This window comes from Leucoraja erinacea, chromosome 4 (genome assembly GCF_028641065.1).
Source record: "Leucoraja erinacea ecotype New England chromosome 4, Leri_hhj_1, whole genome shotgun sequence".
NCBI lineage: Eukaryota > Metazoa > Chordata > Chondrichthyes > Rajiformes > Rajidae > Leucoraja > Leucoraja erinaceus.
This window is the reverse complement of record NC_073380.1, coordinates 99,475,681-99,495,667: the sequence shown is the minus strand read 5'-3', so window position 1 is coordinate 99,495,667 and position 19,987 is coordinate 99,475,681. Positions and strand designations below refer to the sequence as shown.

At 46.1% G+C, this 19,987-nt stretch overlaps 1 protein-coding gene across 1 annotated transcript in view; it reads right to left on the bottom strand.

Annotated features, from left to right (window-relative positions):
* Nucleotides 1-9,202, bottom strand: part of pabpc1b (poly A binding protein, cytoplasmic 1 b) — a 40,352-nt gene extending 31,150 nt beyond the window's left edge. The window contains exons 1-2 of the mRNA XM_055634856.1: nucleotides 8,364-9,202; nucleotides 4,316-4,509 (exon numbers count right to left, since the gene is read on the bottom strand). Coding sequence (XP_055490831.1) covers nucleotides 4,316-4,509; nucleotides 8,364-8,556 — 387 coding nt within the window. The 5' untranslated portion in view covers nucleotides 8,557-9,202. The remainder of the gene's footprint in view (nucleotides 1-4,315; nucleotides 4,510-8,363) is intronic.
* Between the last annotated feature and the right edge of the window lie 10,785 nt (nucleotides 9,203-19,987).

Sequence of the window (19,987 nt, the reverse complement as noted above, 5' to 3'; positions counted from 1 at the left end):
TACCAACAAATCAAAATAGGTTTTTTTCATTCTATATTAAGTTCTGAAACTGTACAGCAACATATAATTAAACAACACCTTTAAAAGTAAAGCTCCCAAGGCGCATCAAGAGGCATAATCGGATCAAAACAGACGTGGATTTAGATAGAAGAAATTAAGAGGGTGATCAAACGTTTTAGAGGCAGGCTTAAAAAGTTTTGTAGGGTATACAGGAAACAGAAGGACGCAAAAGCGAATAAAGCAATCCAAGATATTATCAAAGCAAAGATAGTCAAACAAAGAAATGCTAAGCAATAGTCATACAGTATGGACACAGGCCCTTTGGCCAAACTAGCCCATGCCAACCAAGATGCCCCATCTAAGCTAGTGCATTTGTTGCCAGTGTTTGGCCCATAAGCCATTAAACCGCTCCTAGTCATAAACAGGGTGACCAAAAACTCAGCACTACTATAAGTTCATTCTCACCAATGTTTTGTACAACTGTAACATTACATCCCAACTTCTACATTAAACAAACGTGCCATTGCCTGTGACTTCACTTTCAGGGAACTATGTAATTACACTCCTAGATTCGTCTGTTCTGCAACACTCCAAGATCCTACCGTTCACCGACTGTCCAACCTGGTTGGACTTCAAAAATGCAACACCTCACACTCCCATATTATCCCTCAAAATCCTCTGCAGCAACTTTCTTGCCACAGGTGTTGGGCTAAAAAGTCAACCCAGGTGGCCTTGTTTTTATTTGCAGCCCTTCTTAAATAGAAGCACAACATTCGCCTCTTTCATGCAAATTTTCTAGCACCTCGTCCTTGTCCAAGCTTTGTACATCTGTCAGGAAACCTCCAGTTTCTTCTCTAGCTCCCTACAGTATACTTAGATATCTGGTCAGGTCCAGGAAATGTATCCACCTTCAACATCTTACAACGGCCAGCACCACTTCAACTGCGATACAGACTGTCCTCAAGACATTTCCATTAACTTTCCCAAGTTCCCTAGCACCTCATATTTCGCTTGGGTAGTTTACGCCCCAGTGGCATGAACACTGACTTCTCTAACTTCAAATAGTCCTTGCTTTCCCCCTCTAACCCCTCCCTCTTCCCAGTTTTCCCACCAGTCTTACTGTCTCCGACTACATTCTATCTTTGTCCCACCCACTCCCCTGACATCAGTCTGAAGGGTCTCGAACCGAAACGTCACCAATTCCTTCTCTTCAGTGATGCTGTCTGTCTCGTTGAGTTACTCCAGCATTTTGTGTCTCCCTAGCCTTCATGTCGTTCACCACAATAAAAAGAGAAATATTCATTGAGGACCATGTCCATCACCCACATTGCCACTTAGATAATTACTTTGGTTATTGAGGAGCCCTAATCTCTCCTGTTCTGTTTTTCAAAATACGCATAATATATCTTTGGATTCTTATCTGCCAGATACATTTTATGCTCTTCCAAATTTCCTCCTTAAATATGCTCCTCAAGCCCCTACTTCCACAGGAATCCATTGATCCCAGCTGCCAAAACTGACTTCCCATGCTTCTCTCATCAGCCAGGGCTCCTTATTCCTTCCAACCTTGCCCTTCATGAACAGGAATTTGCATACCTCGAGCTTTCACTATCGCTCTTTTTAAAGTATCATATTTCCAGACATCCCTTTGCCCAACAACCTAGTCATACTCTTACAAGTTTTTGCCTACTGCATAGTAGTTGGCCGGGCCCCAATTAAAAAAATTAACTTGTGAACCAGCCTTGTCCTTATCCATAACCATTTGAAAGCTAATAAAACACTGATCACTGGTCTCAAAAGGCACATTTCAGAGACTTGCCCTATCCAATTCCCCAAGTGTATGTCAAGCTTTGCCCTACAGATTGCCTGAAGAAACTTTCCTGAATACACTTGATAAATTCCACCCCATTTTAAAAGGCAGTTTCAGTCTAGTGGAAAAGTTTGAACATCTACCATGTCAACTCTCATACACGAGCAGCTGTTGACAACCTCTCAGCATATTGGTCCTCCAATTCCTGTTAACTTGTACAATCCCAACAAGGAGACCATCCCCTTTTTATTTCTCAGCGACACCATATTGCTTCACTGGACAACCTTTCAGTAATGTCATCTCAGACTATCGTTGTAATGTCTTCCTTTTACTCACTGATCCATCTCACCCATGGTACCTGTACCATGGAACATTAGGCTTCAAGCCCTCCCAGTCAGGATCCGTGACCTCTATAACATCCCAGTCGCATGTTCCTGTCCACATCCTTACCTTTGTATGATTTGAAGACGAGGATAAAAATTATAAGTGCAGCACCCAGAAAAATTATGCCACAATTTTTCAAAGGATGCAAGATAGGATACATAGTTAGCTTTGGATAAGCCAAATTCTGCAAAATGATAAAGCTGTGGACGTTGTAGTCCTTGACCTGGAATAAGAGGATACTGGTACAGAAAGGAGAACTTACGATGCAATATAAAACAAATATTCATATGTGCAAATATAGGAAGGAACTGCAGATTCTGGTTTAAACCAAAGAGACACAAAATGCTCGAGTATCTCAGCTGGACAGGCAGCACCTCTGGAGAGAAGGAATGGGTGACATTTCGGGTCAAGACCCTTCTTCAGACTTCTTTGAGAAAAATGGGATTTGCCTTAAAACTATCTGGGTTGAAAAGAGGGCAAAGAGCCTGCATTTGTTTATTCTACACAGGGGATGTAATGCAAAATCAGTAAGGATGTAGATATAGTGGACCATAGTCTCCATTGCCTCCAGTTCAGAAGGATAGCACACTATTTTTGAATACCACTCAGAGAGTGGTAGCTGTGTGGAATGAGCTTCCAGTGGAAGTGGTGCAGGCAGGTTCGATTTTATCATTTAAAAATAAATTGGATAGGTATATGGATGGGAAAGGAATGGAGGGTTATGGTCTGAGTGCATGCAGGTAGATGGGACTAGGTGAGAGTAAGTGTTTGGCGCGGACTAGAAGGGCCGAGATGGCCTGTTTCCGTGCTGTAATTGTTATATGGTTATTTTGACTATAGCAGAGAATGTTTTTCAATCAATTTTAACACATTGTGGATAGTAATATAGGTAGTAAGCTCAGGTGTTTTTATATGAGTGGAGTTTACATTCAACACCATTATACCATCAAAACTGATCACCAAACTCGGTAACCCCTCGACCCCTCCCTCTGCAACTGGATACTGGACTTTCTAACCAACAGACCCCAGTCTGTGAGGTTAGACAAGCACACCTCTTCAACCCTCACCCTGAACACCGGCGTTCCACAGGGCTGTGTGCTGAGCCCCCTCCTCTACTCCCTGTTCACCTATGACTGCACACCTGTACATGGTACTAACACCATCATCAAGTATGCAGATGATACAACGGTGATTGGCCTCATCAGCAACAACGATGAGCTGGCCTACAGGGAGGAGGTCCAGCACTTAGCAGCATGGTGCGCTGACAACAACCTGGCCCTTAACTCCAAGAAGACCAAGGAGCTCATTGTAGACTACAGGAAGTCCAGAGGCAGCACGCACACCCCCATCCACATTAACGGGACGGAGGTGGAATGTGTTTCTAGCTTCAGGTTCCTGGGAGTCAACATCTCCGATGACCTCTCTTGGACCCACAATACCTCTACTCTGATCAAGAAGGCTCATCAGCGTCTCTTCTTCCTGAGGAGACTGACCTTCTTCAGTCTCCTCAGGAAGAAGAAGGTCCATCTGTCTCCTCAGATCCTGGTGAACTTCTACTGCTGCACCATCGAGAGCATCCTTACCAACTGCATCACAGTATGGTATGGCAACTACTCTGTCTCCGACCGGAAGGCATTGCAGAGGGTGGTGAAAATTGCCCAACGCATCACCGGTTCCTCGCTCCCCTCCATTGAGTCTGTCCAAAGCAAGTGCTGTCTGCGGAGGGCGCTCAGCATCGCCAAGGACTGCTCTCACCCCAACCATGGACTGTTTACCCTCCTACCATCCGGGAGGCGCTACAGGTCTCTCCGTTGCCGAACCAGCAGGTCGAGGAACAGCTTCTTTCCGGCGGCTGTCACTCTACTCAACAACGTACCTCGGTGACTGCCAATCACCACCCCCCCCCCCCCGGACACTTATTATTATTTATTCAAATCATTTGCTATGTCGCTCTTCCAGGGAGATGCTAAATGCATTTCGTTGTCTCTGTACTGTACACTGACAATGACAATGACAATTAAAATTGAATCTGAATCTGATGAGCACAATTTTCAAATTGAATTCAAAATTGAGAAAGGTACATGCAATTTCAGACATAATCAACAGGCTATTAATGCTCACCTTGCAAGAAAGTATGTTCCCAAAAGCTGAAAATGTGTCATACAGTGCTTTATTATCAATCGATTTATCCAAGTTCTTAATGAAGATGTTGCCAACACCAGATTTCCGCAAAGACGGGTCACGTTGAGACCACATGATACGAACAGGCTTGCCTTTGATAACATCAAAATTCATTGTATCCAAAGCACGCTCAGCTAAACGAAAAAAAAATCAATGCTTGTTTAGTATTTTGTGGACAACTGTTGGGTATGAAATGCAGTCACGGTCAAATCTGGAACTAGCAAACCTCCAACAAAATCAAAATGCTGATAAAATGTCAAGGAATTTTACATCTATTTGACAATACAGATGGGATTCCAGTTTTAACCACAACTAACAAACCACTTCTGAGAATGCAGTTTTCCACTGTTGCAATTAAGAATTGGTTCATTGAGAATGTCATCTTGGATTACTGCCATGACATTCTCCCTTAATAAAGCAACAGCCCCTCCTCTTTTACTTCCCACCTCCATCTCCTTGCAGCACCTGTAGCCTGGAATATTAAACTGCCAGTACTATCCCTCCCTTAGCCAGATTTCTGTACAAGCTAAAAATGGCAAGATATATATTAATCTATCTGACCTGTCAGGCCTCTCATATTAAAATGAATGCAGCTCACTCCAATAGTCCTTCCTCCCTCTCCTTGTCATGGCCCCTGCCTATCCTGTCTACTGAATTTATCACTTTCCATATAACTTCCAGCCTCTCACCTTCCTCAATCCTGAATTATATACCACCCCCCGCCAATCTATTTTAAACCCACCATATAGCAGCTGCAAACCTGCCTGCTAGGATATTGGTTTGCCTCCAACATACACTGCAGATTGGTGCAGGTCTTCAATATGTCAATATCCAGTTTCCATGAGATTCGACCAGTTTCCAAAAGATCCACTTTAATCCCCCCCCCCCTTATCCTTTACTTCAAAACTGCCAACCATACTGATTTAACCCACTCACTATAAAGTTATCTAGGAAGGAACTGCAGATGCTAGTTTAAACCGAAGCCACAACTACTTGACCAGCAAATTAAGGTGCCTATCAAAACTAGATTTGTCACAGATAGAGTAGTGATGACGGCTTTTGGCACTGTCCTGCACCAGTCAAGGCATAGAGTACAAGAGCAGGAATACTACACTGCAGTTGCACAAGTCGTTGGGCTTTGGAGTATTGGGTAGTTTTGGATACCCTTCCATAGGAGAGATTTCATTCAGATGGAAAGAGTGAAAGAAGATTTACTAGAATGTCACCAGTGCTTGAAGGTTTTAGTTAAAAGGAGAGGTTAGACTAACTACACCTTGGATCATATAAATTAGAATAGATAAAGTGAATGCTTTTTCCACAAGCAGGGGGATCAAGATAGGAGGATATGAGTTTATGGTGAGAGGAGAAAGAGCATAGCACTATCCTGACTACATCCGAAGAGTAAAGTTACAAGACCTCTATTAACTATAACACTGCTCAGCCTCTCAATGAGTCTCAGTCAGTCATTCCCAAAAGCTTGAATCAAAACTTATATTGGCCTGTTTGTTAGGTCTTTAACTGCAGACAAATGATTGAGCCCTTGCAACATGTTCCCTTGATGGATAGCACTAAAATGTGCATATATTTGTGCATGGAGATGCCAATGAAGACTTGTAGGGTCTGCAACAAGAAATAGGTAATGGGTAATAACTGCACTAATGTAATAAAATAATATTCAGTAGCATTTTTAAGCTATGACAATAATAAGTGGAGACATTTTCATTTATATTCTCAAATTGGACAACGCCAATTTCCTTTTTTGCTCGAGAGGCGCACTCCAGCCAATGTATAAATGTATATTGAGTTTCGGTATATGGTTCAAGAGTGAGGTCGTAATCAATTAAACTTGCATTTATAGATCCCATCATGAGCACTGGATATGATCAGCCTATACAGATAGATGGCACAGCAAAAGTAATGCTGAGTGCTTATGTTGTGAAAGCGTCCTCTGGTCTTTCCTCATTTAACACATCGTAAGCTGGTATTTGGATCTTTCTCGTGTACTTTTACAGCCTCTATAACGTGCAAATGTACTATTTGCTTCATCCATTGCCTCAGACATGATAGAAACATAGAAAATAGGTGCAGGAGTAGGCCAGTCGGCCCTTCGAGCATGCACCGCCATTCAATATGATCATGGCTGATCATCCAACTCAGTATCCTGTACCTGCTTCTCTTCATACCCCCTTATCTCTTTAGCCACAAGGGCCACATTTATCTCCCTCTTAAATATAGCCAATGAACTGGCCTCAACTACATTATGTGGCAGAGAATTCCAGAGATTCACCACTCTCTGTGTAAAAAATGTTTTTCTCATCTCAGTCCTAAAAAGATTTCCCCTTTATCCTTAAACTGTGACCCCTTGTTATGGACTTCCCCAACATCGGGAACAATCTTCCTGCATCTAACCTGTCCAATTCCTTAAGAATTTTGTAAGTTTCTATAAGATCCCCCCTCAATCTTCTAAATTCTAGCGAGTACAAGCCAAGTCTATCCAGTCTTTCTTCATATGAAAGTCCTGACATCCCATGAATCAGTCTGGTGAACCTTCTCTGCAATCCCTCTATGGCAAGAATGTCTTTCCTCAGATTAGGAGACCAAAACTGTATGCAATACTCCAGGTGTGGTCTCACTAAGACCCTTGACAACTGCAGTAGAACCTCCCTGTTCCTATACTCAAATCCTTTTGCTATGAATGCTAACATACCATTTGCTTTCTTCACTGCTGTTGTTCCTCATTTTCAATTCTGGCAAATTTAAATCCATTTACCCATCAGATTTTTTGACTAGCTTAATATTGACCACTTCGCCATCTCTTTCTCAAACAGAAGTATTAATTGGAGCTACTGCTATGAACATTTACAAATTCAAAGAGTTCTATTAGGCCACCCCTCAGCTTTCTTTTCTGAGACATTTTCACCAGCTTTGTAAATCTTGTGTACAACCTTTCAACTGAGCTTTGTCCTTTCTAATATGCAAACTTAACTGGATACGGTTGTAAATATGTAAAATGCGGCCCAACACCAATCTATCCACTTTTCAAGTTAACCCTCCAGAAATATTCCAGCAGTGTCTAGTTTTTTTTAATGATCTTGCTGACACCTTGGGTTTAGAGATAATATCAATCCTCCACTCGCCTTCCAAGAAATGTTACCTGCCATTTGTCCATTCTGCAAGTTTCTTATTGTTGACTACCCCCGCAATCCTAGCCCAATTTAGAAATGGTTTGTTTCAATGATCTAACTGTCAATGTCAATTTTGAACAGTTCAATCAGCACAAATCAGTAATATCCCTACAATCTGTCTTTAGTGATACTTGATGAACAAATGTTTGCTAATTCAGCGCTTGCTCATTCAAATACATGATTCAATGCCGGATTTTCCTAAATGTGATTATGCTGAGAATGACACGGAATACGTGTCGTGAAACGGTAGCACATACCGAACTTCACTTCCTCGCTGACCAGATATAACAAGCTGGACGCCTGATCCCTGGTCAGCTAAGTTTATAACTTAGGGTGGGAGACGAGGGCATTGCAAAGAAACATATCTGCTTCTTTGCGATAATCTGCAACCATGCTGATAGGTACGCACCAAGTTGTCGAAATGCAAGGCCACCCCCACATGACCACTAGGGCGAGTTTTTTCCGCCACACAAAATGGTTCAATCAGCTCATTAACAGGAGCTGGACCCCGTGTCACGAAATGATATTTTTACAAAATCTAACACCCATTCATCCGCCCCCCAACGCCTTTCAAATCACACTTCGCATGTGTAGGCCGCGCCGATCGCGAATCGCCAGCCGCGTGGCGGCCTCCGTGATCTCACTCTGGGCCCACATGGCCCGCCTCGACCGTGGGCCTGGCGGGGCATGGAGTCGGTACCCCCCCCTCCTCCTCCTCCCTCTCTCCCCCCGAGTGCTGGGGCTCTGTCCGTGGACGGCCGGCCGGCCGGCGACCCCCTCCCCTCCACCCATGCTGGTCTCACCGTCGGCCGGCTGCTGGAAGTTGACGTAGGCGTAGCCCAGCGAGCGGCGGGTGATCATGTCGCGGCAGACGCGGATGGACAGGATGGGCCCGGCCGGCGAGAACTTCTCGTACAGCATCGCCTCGGTCACATCGGGGTGTAGGTCGCCCACGTAGAGCGAGGCCATGGGGTAGCTGGGCGCGCTCGGGTTCATGGCGGCGGCGGCGGCGGACAGCGTGTGTGGTGGTGGTGGTGGCGGCGGCGGGCGAAGACGGGTTCACTCGGTGCTGGGGCTCCTTGTTTTCCAATTGATCTGTTTGCCGTTGAAGGTTGAGAAGGGAACGGATTAGCAGATTTAACGAAGAAGAGGTGGTAGAGGGAGATGTCTGTCAGCTGCGGGCGGGCGGTTCGGGCGGCGAGGGGGTCCCGGGAGGAGATGGCGGCGCCGGCCGGCCTGCGGTGGGTTGGTTGGTTGGTTGGTTGGTGACGATTCCGAGCCGTTCCTCGCGGGTTCCTTTGCTTGTCGAGTCGTCGGTTTCTTTTTTTTTAATTTTTTTCCTCTCGAGTTCCGAGACGTTGAGAATCTTCTCGTTGACTCCGGTGCGTTTTTGTTTTTTTTGCCTTTTATTTTTTCCTTAAAACCCCCCGACCGCCTTTTTTTTTTATTTTTTTTTTATGGGTTTTCTTTTTAAATTTTTTTTGGGTTGAGATTTTTCCGCTTTTTTAAATTTTTTTCTATTTTTTTAAACCATTTATATATAGAGAGAGAACAGAAAAGTGTGCTGACGAGAGAGCTCGGATCGAGCCTGGTGCACACGGACACACACACAGCCGGGGATCGGAGGGTCAAACCGGTAGACTCGCCCTTATTTATAGCTGCCGACGCGTCACTTCCGGCGGCGCACGCCCGCTTTCCCCCCTCGCGCTCGCCAACAGCCAACCGATCGTGCCGGCGCGTGCACAGGCGCAGACGTCACAATCGGGCGGCAGAGCGCTTTGCTTCCTCCGCGCTGTGGAAATAGTTCCGCCCTGACCTGAAAGTAATCCTCCTCCCCCTTTTTGTGGTTTTATTTTCCGAGCCTGTCGAAGTGGCTGGTATGTGTAATGTTGAGCAGAAATGTCACATTATTATTTGTGTTAGAAGGAACTGCAGATGCTGTTTTAAACCGGAGATAGGCACAAAAAGCTGGAGTAACTCAGCGGGACGGGCAGCATCTCTGGAGACCCTTACATTATTAGAAACATAGAAACATAGAAATTAGGTGCAGGAGAAGGCCATTCGGCCCTTCGAGCCTGCACCACCATTCAATATGATCATGGCTGATCATCCAACTCAGTATCCTGTACCTGCCTTCTCTCTATACCCCCTGATCCCCTTTAGCCACAAGGGCCACATCTAACTGCCTCTTAAATATAGCCAATGAACTGGCCTCAACTACCCTCTGTGGCAGAGAGTTCCAGAGATTCACCACTCTCTGTGTGAAAAAAGTTCTTCTCATCTCGGTTTTAAAGGATTTTCCCTTTAACTTTAAGCTGTGACCCCTTGTCCTGGACTTCCCCAACATCGGGAACAATCTTCCTGCATCTAGCCTGTCCAACCCCTTAAGAATGTAAGTTTCTATAAGATCCCCTCTCAATCTTCTAAATTCTAGAGAGTATAAACCAAGTCTATCCAGTCTTTCTTCATAAGACAGTCCTGACATCCCAGGAATCAGTCTGGTGAACTGTCTCTGCACTCCCTCTATGGCAATAATGTCCATCCTCAGATTTGGAGACCAAACTGTACGCAATACTCCAGGTGTGGTCTCACCAAGACCCTGTACAACTGCAGTAGAACCTCTCTGCTCCTATACTCAAATCCTTTTGCAATGAAAGCTAACATACCTTTCGCTTTCTTTACTGCCTGCTGCACCTGCATGCCTACCTTCAATGACTGGTGTACCATGACACCCAGGTCTCGCTGCATCTCCCCCTTTCCCAATCGGCCACCAAAAGCTGGAGTAACACAGCGGGACGGGCAGCATCTCTGGAGACCCTTCTTATATTATTAGAAACGTAGACAATAGGTGTAGGAGTAGGCCATTCGGCCCCTCGAGCCTGCACCACCATTCAATATAACCATATAATAACCATATAACAATTACAGCACGGAAACAGGCCATCTCGACCCTTCTAGTCCGTGCCGAACACGTATTCTCCCCTAGTCCCATCTACCTGCGCTCAGACCATAACCCTCCATTCCCTTCCCGTCCATATAACTATCCAATTTATTTTTAAATTATAAAATCGAACCTGCCTCCACCACCTTCACTGGAAGCTCATTCCACACAGCCACCACTCTCTGAGTAAAGAAGTTCCCCCTCATGTTACCCCTAAACTCCTGCCCCTTAATTCTCAAGTCATGTCCCCGTGTTTGAATCTTCCCAACTCTCAGTGGGGAAAAGCTTATCCACGTCAACTCTGTCTATCCCTCTCATCATTTTAAAGACCCCCCTTAACCTTCTGCGCTCCAAAGAATAAAGCCCTAACCGGCTGATCATCCAACTCAGTATCCTGTACCTGCCTTCTCTCCATACGCCCTGATCCCTTAATGCCCCTGTCCCACTTAGGAAACCTGAACAGAAACATCTGGAGACTTTGTGCCCCACCCAAGGTTTCCATGCAGTTCCCAGAGGTTTTTGTCAGTCTCCCTAACTGCCTCCACTACTGGCAACCTCTGGCAACCGCACGGAAACCTTGGGTGGGGCACAAGGTCTCCAGAGGTTTCCGTTCAGGTTTCCTAAGTGGGACAGGGGTATTATAGCCACAAGGGCCACATCTAACTCCCTCTTAAATATAGCCAATGAACTGGCCTCAACTACCTACTGTGGCAGAGAATTCCAAAGATTCACCACTCTGTGTGAAAATTTTTTTTCTCATCTCGGTCATAAAAGATTTCCCCCTTATCGTTAAACTGTGACCCCTTGTTCTGGACTTCACCAACATCGGGAACAATCTTCCTGCATCTAGCCTGTCGAAGGGCCGAATGGCCTACTCCTGCACCTAATTTCTATGTTTCTATGTAACCCCTTAAGAATTTTGTAAGTTTCTATGATCCCCTCTGGTCTTTCCTAATTTAACACAACATTATAAGCTGTTATTTGGATCTTTCTCGTGTACTTTTACAGCCTCTATAACGTGCAAATGTACTATTTGCTTCATCCATTGCCTCAGACATGATAGAAACATAGAAAATAGGTGCACGAATAGGCCATTCGGCTCTTCGAGCCTGCACCGCCATTCAATATGATTATGGCTGATCATCCAACTCAGTATCCTGTACCTGCCTTCCCTCCATACCCCCTGATCCCTTTAGCCACAAGGGCCACATCTAACTCCCTCTTAAATATAGCCAATGAACTGGTCTCAACTACCTACTGTGGCAGAGAATTCCACAGGCTCACCACTCTGTGTGAAAAATGTTTTTCTTATCTCGGTCCTAAAAGATTTCCCCCTTATCCTTAAACTGTGACCCCTTGTTCTGGACTTCACCAACATCGGGAACAATCGTCCTGCATCTAGCCTGTCCAACCACTTAAGAATTTTGTAAGTTTCCATAAGATCCCCCCTCAATCTTCTAAATTCTAGCGAGTACAAGCCGAGTATTTGGTATTTCCCATAGCCAAGACTTTATGATGTAACATATGTAAAATGGCCAGATTCATTTTATTAATGTAAAATTTCCAGTTTGCTCCAACAATATGTGGTCAGGTACACATCTGTAGAAGAAATAGAGAGGAAGGAGGAATTTCAGAGCCTAAACTCTGGAAAAAACTTGTTCCAACAATTGTTGCAACATAAGGTTTATTTGTTGTTGAGCGCAACTTGAACGCCCTGGAGTGGAAAAGACTACAAAAAGTGGTAAACACTGACCAGTCCATCATCGGCTCTGACCTCCCTCGAGGGGATCGAGGGGATCTATCGCAGTCGCTGCCTCAAAAAGACTGGCAGTATCATCAAGGACCCACATCATCCTGGCCACACACTCATCTCCCTGCTACCTTCAGGTAGAAGGTACAGGAGCCTGAAGACTGCAACTACCAGGTTCAGGAATAGCAATTTCCCCACAGCCATCTGGCTATTAAACTTGGCTCGGACAAAACTCTGAACATTAATAGCCCATTATCTGTTAGGTGCACTTCATCAGTTTATTTATTCATGTGTGTATATATTTATATAATGGTATATGGACACACTGATCTGTTTTGTAGTCAATTTTTTGTTTTGATCTATTTTGTGTCCCCCCCTCCCGTTGGTACAGAGCTTTTGCATTTTTCAGCTTGAAATTGTGCAATATGGTGCATACTGTACCGAGTCTTTTAACTTACACTTGAATGCAATATATGCTTTAAAGTGGATTAGCTATGAATAAGGTTAGACTAAATTACATTCCTAATTACATTCCACAGTAGAGCCCAAGCTCTGATCAACATGTGCAGCACATGAATTTTCTTAGTATATTCATGTATGGATCATCTTCTGCAGTTGTATAGGGTTCTTCTGCAGTTGTATAGGGCTTTCTTCTGCAGTTGTATAGGGCTCTGGTGAGACCACATCTGGAGTATTGTGTACAGTTTTGGTCTCCTAATTTGAGAAAGGGCATCCTTGTGATTGAGGCAGTGCAGGGTAGGTTCACGAGATTGATCCCTGGGATGGCGGGACTGTCATATGAAGAAAGATTGAAAAGACTAGGCTTGTATTCACTGGATTTTAGAAGTATGAGGGGGTATATTATAGAAACATATAAAATTATAAAAGGACTGGATAAGCTAGATGCAGGAAAAATGTTCCCAATGTTGGGTGACTCCAGAACCAGGGGCCACAGTCTTAGAATAAAGGGGAGGTCATTTAAGACTGAGGTGAGAAAAAACATTTTCACCCAGAGAGTTGTGAATGTATGGAATTCCCTGTCACAGAAGGCAGTGGATCACAGAAATCACTGGATGTATTTAAGAGAGAATTAGATGGAGCTCTAGGGGCTAGTGGAGTCAAGGGATATGGGGAGAAGGCAGGCACGGGTTATTGATAGGGGACGATCGGATGGGCCTCCTCCTGCACCTATTTTCTATGTTTCTATGTTTAAACCAGATTATAATCAAACACTTGACCCATATTGATCAACCTAGGTCTCACTGCACACCTGGTACTACTCCTGACCCTGACTCCAGTTGCATACCTTCTCTCATTCCTGACCCTGAGTCCAGCCTTACACATAGCCCTCTATTCTACTCTGATCAGAGTTGCTTAGGTTCCCAGTGCTGAACACTCCCCTGGTCCCAGCTTTTCTCTCCCCTCACTTCTCAGCTTCTCCCCCCCCCCCCCCTCACCCCCTCTCTTCCCTCCCCTCTCACCCCTCCCCCCCTCTCTTCCTCCCCCCTCTTCTCCCCCCTCTCTTCTTCCCCCCCTCTTCCCCCTCTCTTCCCCCCTCTTCCTCTTCTCCCCCCCTCTTCCTCTTCTCCCCCCCTCTTCTCCCCCTCTTCCCCCCCCCCCCCCCTCTCTTCCTCCTCCTCCTCCCTTCCTCCCCCCCTCTCTTCTCCCCCTCCTTCCCCCCCTCTCTTCCCCCTCTCCCCCCCTCTCTCCCCCCCCTCTTCCCCCCCCTCCTCTCTTCCCCCCCCCCCCCTTCCCCCCTCTCTTCCTCCCCCCCCTCTCTTCCCCCCCCCCCCCCTCTCTTCCTCCCCCCCCCTCTCTCCCTCCCCCCCTCCCCCCCCTCCTCTCTCCCCCCCTCTTCCTCCCCTCCTCCTTCCCCCCCTCCCCCTTCTCTCTCTCTCTTCCTCCCCCCCTTTCCTCTCTCTTCCCCCCCCTCTCTCCTCCCCCCCTCCCCCCCCCCCCTCTCTTCCCCCCTCCCCCCCCCCCCTCTTCCCCCCTCCTCCCCCTAAGTCCCCCCCCCCCTGAAATTTTCGTTGATTACAGAATTTCTCACGACAGAGCGATGAGTTTTGAAATTTTGTGATCAGCGTGAGAGCGTGAGAATTTGTCCAAATTCATGATTTTCACACTCAAAGGGTGAGAGTTGGCAGCCCTGCTCCCATTACTGGAAACATCCTTTCCACGTCCACTCTACCTAGGCCTTTCATTATCTGGTAGGTTTCATTGGGATTTCCCACCCCCCCTTTAAACAAACTTTAAACAAAACGCTAAAAATAACAAAAGGGATGAAAAAACAAACAGACTGCCGGCAGGGCTGCCATCTCCCTCCTCCTTTGGCCTTTCCTGGAATTCCCCTCTGGGAGGAATGCTCCAAAGTGAATTTTGATTAATTCAGAAATCAGTGGAAAACTGGAAGTATTCACTGCTGATGAAAATATTCTCAGATTGTGTGCCTGTCAGGTGTGCTGGGTCCTTACTTATTCTGCAGTCATTTAGCTTTGGACTAATTAAGGACGTATAGTTTAGGTGCTCAGGTCAGAGATATGAAACAAAAAAAATGGGCATCTTGTTATGATTTGTAGTGGACAGCATGTTTTCTTTATAAATATGAATTATCTAATCCATGTTGGGATGAATGGCAATTGTGCTGCCCTTCTTTCATTCTCCATCTCCCTCACTTCCTCATCTTACAGCATTCGGCTCCCAAAAGTTTAAATCTCTGGAGATGTTTTAGATGGAACCAGCTGGCAAAACATGGCATTAAACTGCCAGCAGACAAAATCCAGATGCTACAATAATCTGGCATTTAATGGGGCTTGTTACTGTGGCACGTTATGAAACATTACTCGACGAGACTCCTCAGATATTCCCAGGTCACTGGAAACTGTAAAGCCATGATGTTTTGGAGTTTTCCTAGCCTAGAATTAGACTTTTTATTGGTTGGAAAATCAGTAGAAAATTGGAATAAAATCAGACAACAATAACTTGAATACAGAACAGTCAATTTCCCTTTGAAACAATGTTCCTTATAAAATGGAGATATTGTGACTCTGGTTTCTGTGTCTTGGGAAAATGGCAGGGGAAAGTGATTAGATCCCAGCTATGCAAACCATCCCATTGGCCATGAACTAATAGGGAACCCATGACCACATGCTTAATCCACATATCTTCATGACTCCCAGGGGCTTTGATGCAATCATAGAACATAGAACAGCACAGCACACGAACAGGCTCTTCAGGCCACAATGTCCACGCAGATCATGATACCAAGTTAATGAATCCAATCCGCCTGTACATGATCTGTATCTCTATTCCCTGCCTCTTCCCCAGTCTAAATGCCCCTCGAACATTGCTGTTGGACTTGTTTCTACCTACCAAACACTGTATTTAAACAAATCTTTGCAAATCTCCTTTAAACTTGCCCCCTTTCACCTTAAACTTACATTGTCTAATATTCCGCCCTATCTACCCTATATCTGCCAAACATAATTTTAGATAGGTTGACCACGGTGCCGCTCAGCCTCTAACACTCCAAGAGAAAAACAATACAAGTTTGTCCAATCTCTCCTTAACGCTCCAATCAAGGCAGCATTCTGGTGAGCTTCTGGACCACCCATATTGAAGCAACAACCAAGAAGGCACACCAACGCCTCTATTTCCTTAGAAGGCTTAGGAAGTTTGGCATGCTCCCTACAACTCTCACCAACTTCTACAGATGCACCATAGAAAGCTTTTTATCAGGATGCATTACAGCTTGGTTTGGGAACAGCTCCATCCAGGACCGAAAGAAATTGCAGCAAATTGTGGAAGCAGCCCAGGCCATCACACAAACCAAAATCCCTTCTATTGATTCTATTTATACCTCACACTGCCTCGACAAGGCCAGCAGCATAATCAAGGACGAGTCGCAATCTGGCCACTCCATCTTCTTCCCTCTTTCATCAGGCAAAAGGTATAGAAGTGTGAAAACGCACACCATCAGATTCAGGGACAGTTTCTTCCCAGCTGTTATCAGGCAACTGAATCATCCTACCACATCCAGACAGCAGTGCTGAACTATCTATCTACCTCTGATGTCCCTCAGACTATCCTCGACCAAAGCAGCGACGTTGAACCTACATCCCGGAGCCTGGGATCTCTCGCCGAGATCGCCAGTGTGTGGCGCTCCATCCGGCGCGGTCAGTTTGGCTTGGAAGCCGCGGGCTCCGGTGGGAAGGCGGCCGTTCCTGGCACCTCAAGCCGCTGGGGGTTCTCCCGACGCCGGAGTACCATCACCCGGCGAGAACATCGGGCGCCGTGGCGGCGACTGTGGAGGCTTCAATAGGCCTGACTTTGGGTGGACAAGAGGATGGGGACTGGACTTTGTGCCTTCCCCCACAGTGGGAATCACTGTGGGGGGATGTTTTATGTTTGGTGTTGAATTTCTTCATGAATACTATGTTGTATTTTTATTAGTGTGCTGCAAGGACATCTGAATTTCCCCTGAATAAGGGGATTAATAAAGTTTAATCTAATCTTTGCTGGCTTTACCTTGCACTAAACGTTGCCCCCTTATCATGTATCTGTAAATGGATTGATTGTAATCATGTATTGTCTTTCTGCTGACCAGCATGCAACAAAAAGCTATTCACTGTACAACGGTACACATGACAATAAACTAAACTGAAACTCAACCTCTTTTGCACCATCACCAAAGCTTCCACATCTTTCCTGTAGAACGACAAACAGAATGGCACACCTTACTCCGAATGTAGTGTAACTAAAGTTTTACACAGCTGAAACAGGACCTCCAACTTTTATACTTAACTAAACCAAGGGGGACCCGTTGGGTCCCGTCCCCTCAACGCGCGGTTGCGAGGGGAGGGGGCGGCCTGCGGCATCACACACACACAGACACCACCCCCCACACACACACAATAACCACCCCCCCTTGATATTATATTAATATTATTCACTCGCTCCCTTTACCCCATCCCCCGCCCTATCCACTCATGCATACCCCCAACACATCTAGAGGCGGGGGGTAGAGAGAGAGGGGGAAGAGACACAGAGAGAGGGGTAGAGACACAGAGAGAGGGGCAGAGACACAGGCAGAGAGAGGAGCAGAGAGAGAGAGGCAGAGATAGAGAGAGGGGCAGAGAGAGAGAGAGAAAGGGGCAGAGAGAGAGAGGGCAGAAAGAGGGCAGAGAGAGAGAGGCAGAGAGAGAGAGGGGGAAAGAGAGGGGAAAGGGGGGGAGGAGGGGGAAAGAGGTGAGGGAAAAGGGGGGGGGGAAGAGGAGGGGGGGGGAGAGAGAGGAGAGGGGGGGGAAGGGGAAGAGGAGGGGGGGAGAGAGGAGAGTGGGGGGGAGGAGGAGGAGGGGGGGAGAGGAAGAGGGGAGAGGAGGAGGGGGGGGGGAGAGGAGGAGGAGGAGGGAGAGGAGGAAGGGAGCGGGCAGCGAGGAACAGGCAGCGGGGCATGCGTCAACCAAAGGACTGCGTGTTCAGCGGCTTTAATCCAGAGCCCAGGGGGGGAGGGGTCATCACAGGGGAAAGCTGGTTCCCGAACGCAATACACCCTCGCTCCCGGATGGCGGCTCCCGGCTGCAGGCTTTTGAGGCTGCAGGCTCCACGCTCCAGAGCCCTAGTACAGGGGGGAGTGGTCGGGGGGATGATGTCACCCGCAGCGCGTGGAACATAGCGCAGGCCGCGCGAAGCAGATCCATTGTGATGTCATCACGTCATCAGCCAAAGGAAGGGGTTTTTTTCTTAGGTCATTCGGATTTTTTAACATTTTGATTAATAATTCGAGAAATAAAGCATGAATTTTTCAGGTCAATTTATTTCAGAGTCCACGGGATAAATCTCTACAAGAATATGTAAAAATGTTACCGTTAGAGCGTCGTTTTTTCGAGCAGATGCATACACACACACACTACATTCTATCCAAGAAACATTTAAATTTGTTGACTTTTCTAGGACTAGAAGACTCTAGAATATGTCTGTATACATAGATAAACAACGATGACGAGTCTGCCTACAGGGATGAAGTCCAAAAACTGATCGTCTGGTGTACTAAAAACAACCTGGTACTAAACCCATCAAAGACAAAAGAACTTGTCATTGACTTCAGGAGGAAGAGGAGAGAGGAACCTGCTCCCTTATACATCAAAGGAGACATGGTGGAGAGAGTCAACGACTTTAAGTTCCTGGGAATAAACATCTCCCAGGACCTCAAATGGCAAATGAACACCGTCACTCTCGTGAAGAGGTCTCATCAGCGGCTGTATTTCCTAAGGTCTCTACGGAGAGCTAACGTCTCACAGCCGCTGCTGCTGTCCTTCTATCAATGCGCCGTAGAAAGTATCCTCACCTATGGAATCCTGGTGTGGTTTGCCAGCTGTACTGTGGCTGAGAGGAGGGCGCTGCAGGGAATTATAAAAACTGCGCAGCGCATTACAAACGCTAACCTGCCCTCCTTGGATGACATATACAAGGCCCGATGCTTGCGCAGGGCCATAAATATCAAGAAGGACACATCCCACCCTGCCAACCACCTTTTTACTCTGCTACCCTCCGGGAGGCGATTCAGGTCTCTGCAGGCTCGCACTGGTAGACTAAAAAATAGTTTCTACCATTGTGCGATAAAAGAGCTTAACTCCAATAGTGAACACTGGGAAGCAAGAAGTAACTTCGAGGAATACCGCTAAATTATTTTAATCTCTTTTAAAAATGTATTTATATTCTACTATTAACTGTACATATGTGCATTGGTGTCGTGTTGTATTTCTTTTAACGGAGGAGAAGCAAATGGAATTTCGTTGCTCAGTTTTGTGCAATGACAATAAACATATTCTATTCTATTCTATTCTATAGTGACAGTAAGTTGTTTAACCTATTTTCGACTTTGGAAAATGGGAATGAAGGAGAATTTTATAGACATCTCCATCTCAAAGCTCACAGGGTCAAAAACATTGATATGTGCAAATGGCTGGCTTTCTGAAACAAAGAAGCAGGAGATGCTTCATGCTTCACAGTCAGCTCCGTATATCTCAATTGCATCTTGTAAAGAATCATTTTCACCAGCTGTACCTCTTACCAATGCCTAATCTACAGCCTCCTCAAAGTTAATGTACTGTTGTTGTTTGTCCTTCGTAGACAAAGAAGACCATAACTTGAGTGTTTTTGTTTGTGGGTCCGGAGGTGACTGGTGAGACCGATCTGGGCCTGGAAGGCTCGCCCGCATATGGGACACAGTTGGGTGGGTGCTGCAGTAGAAGTTGAAGTGGCTCGAGCCTTGTGCGCGGCGCATTTCCTCTGAGCTTCTGTGGTGCACTTCTTCTCAGCTGCACGCGCTCCTGTGGTGATCTTGCTTCGCCCAGTTGGGCGGGACGGGTCCTTAAATCATAACTTGCGCTTGACTTGGATTAAAGTGAGGGAGAGTTGCGCAAACCGTCAGCCTCACTCTCTCGTCCCAGCCTATCTGGATCCAGTGGCAAGACATAGTCAAGATGGCTGGCGATAGGTCAGGATGCAGTGGATGGCCATCAGTGTTCTGCGTGAACATTGTGCCCTAATTGCGCTCCACAACGCCTTCCTATCCGTTGGACCGCCAAATGGTGGTCTCCTCCGCATATTCCGCCGGATCCAATCTTCATCTTTCCTGAATAAGGTAATAGCCACAAGGCAGTGGAGGTTTACATTTGGTGTTTTCCTTCATCCCATCCAGGGTGCTATCTGGAGGACACCTGTGCGAGACTTTG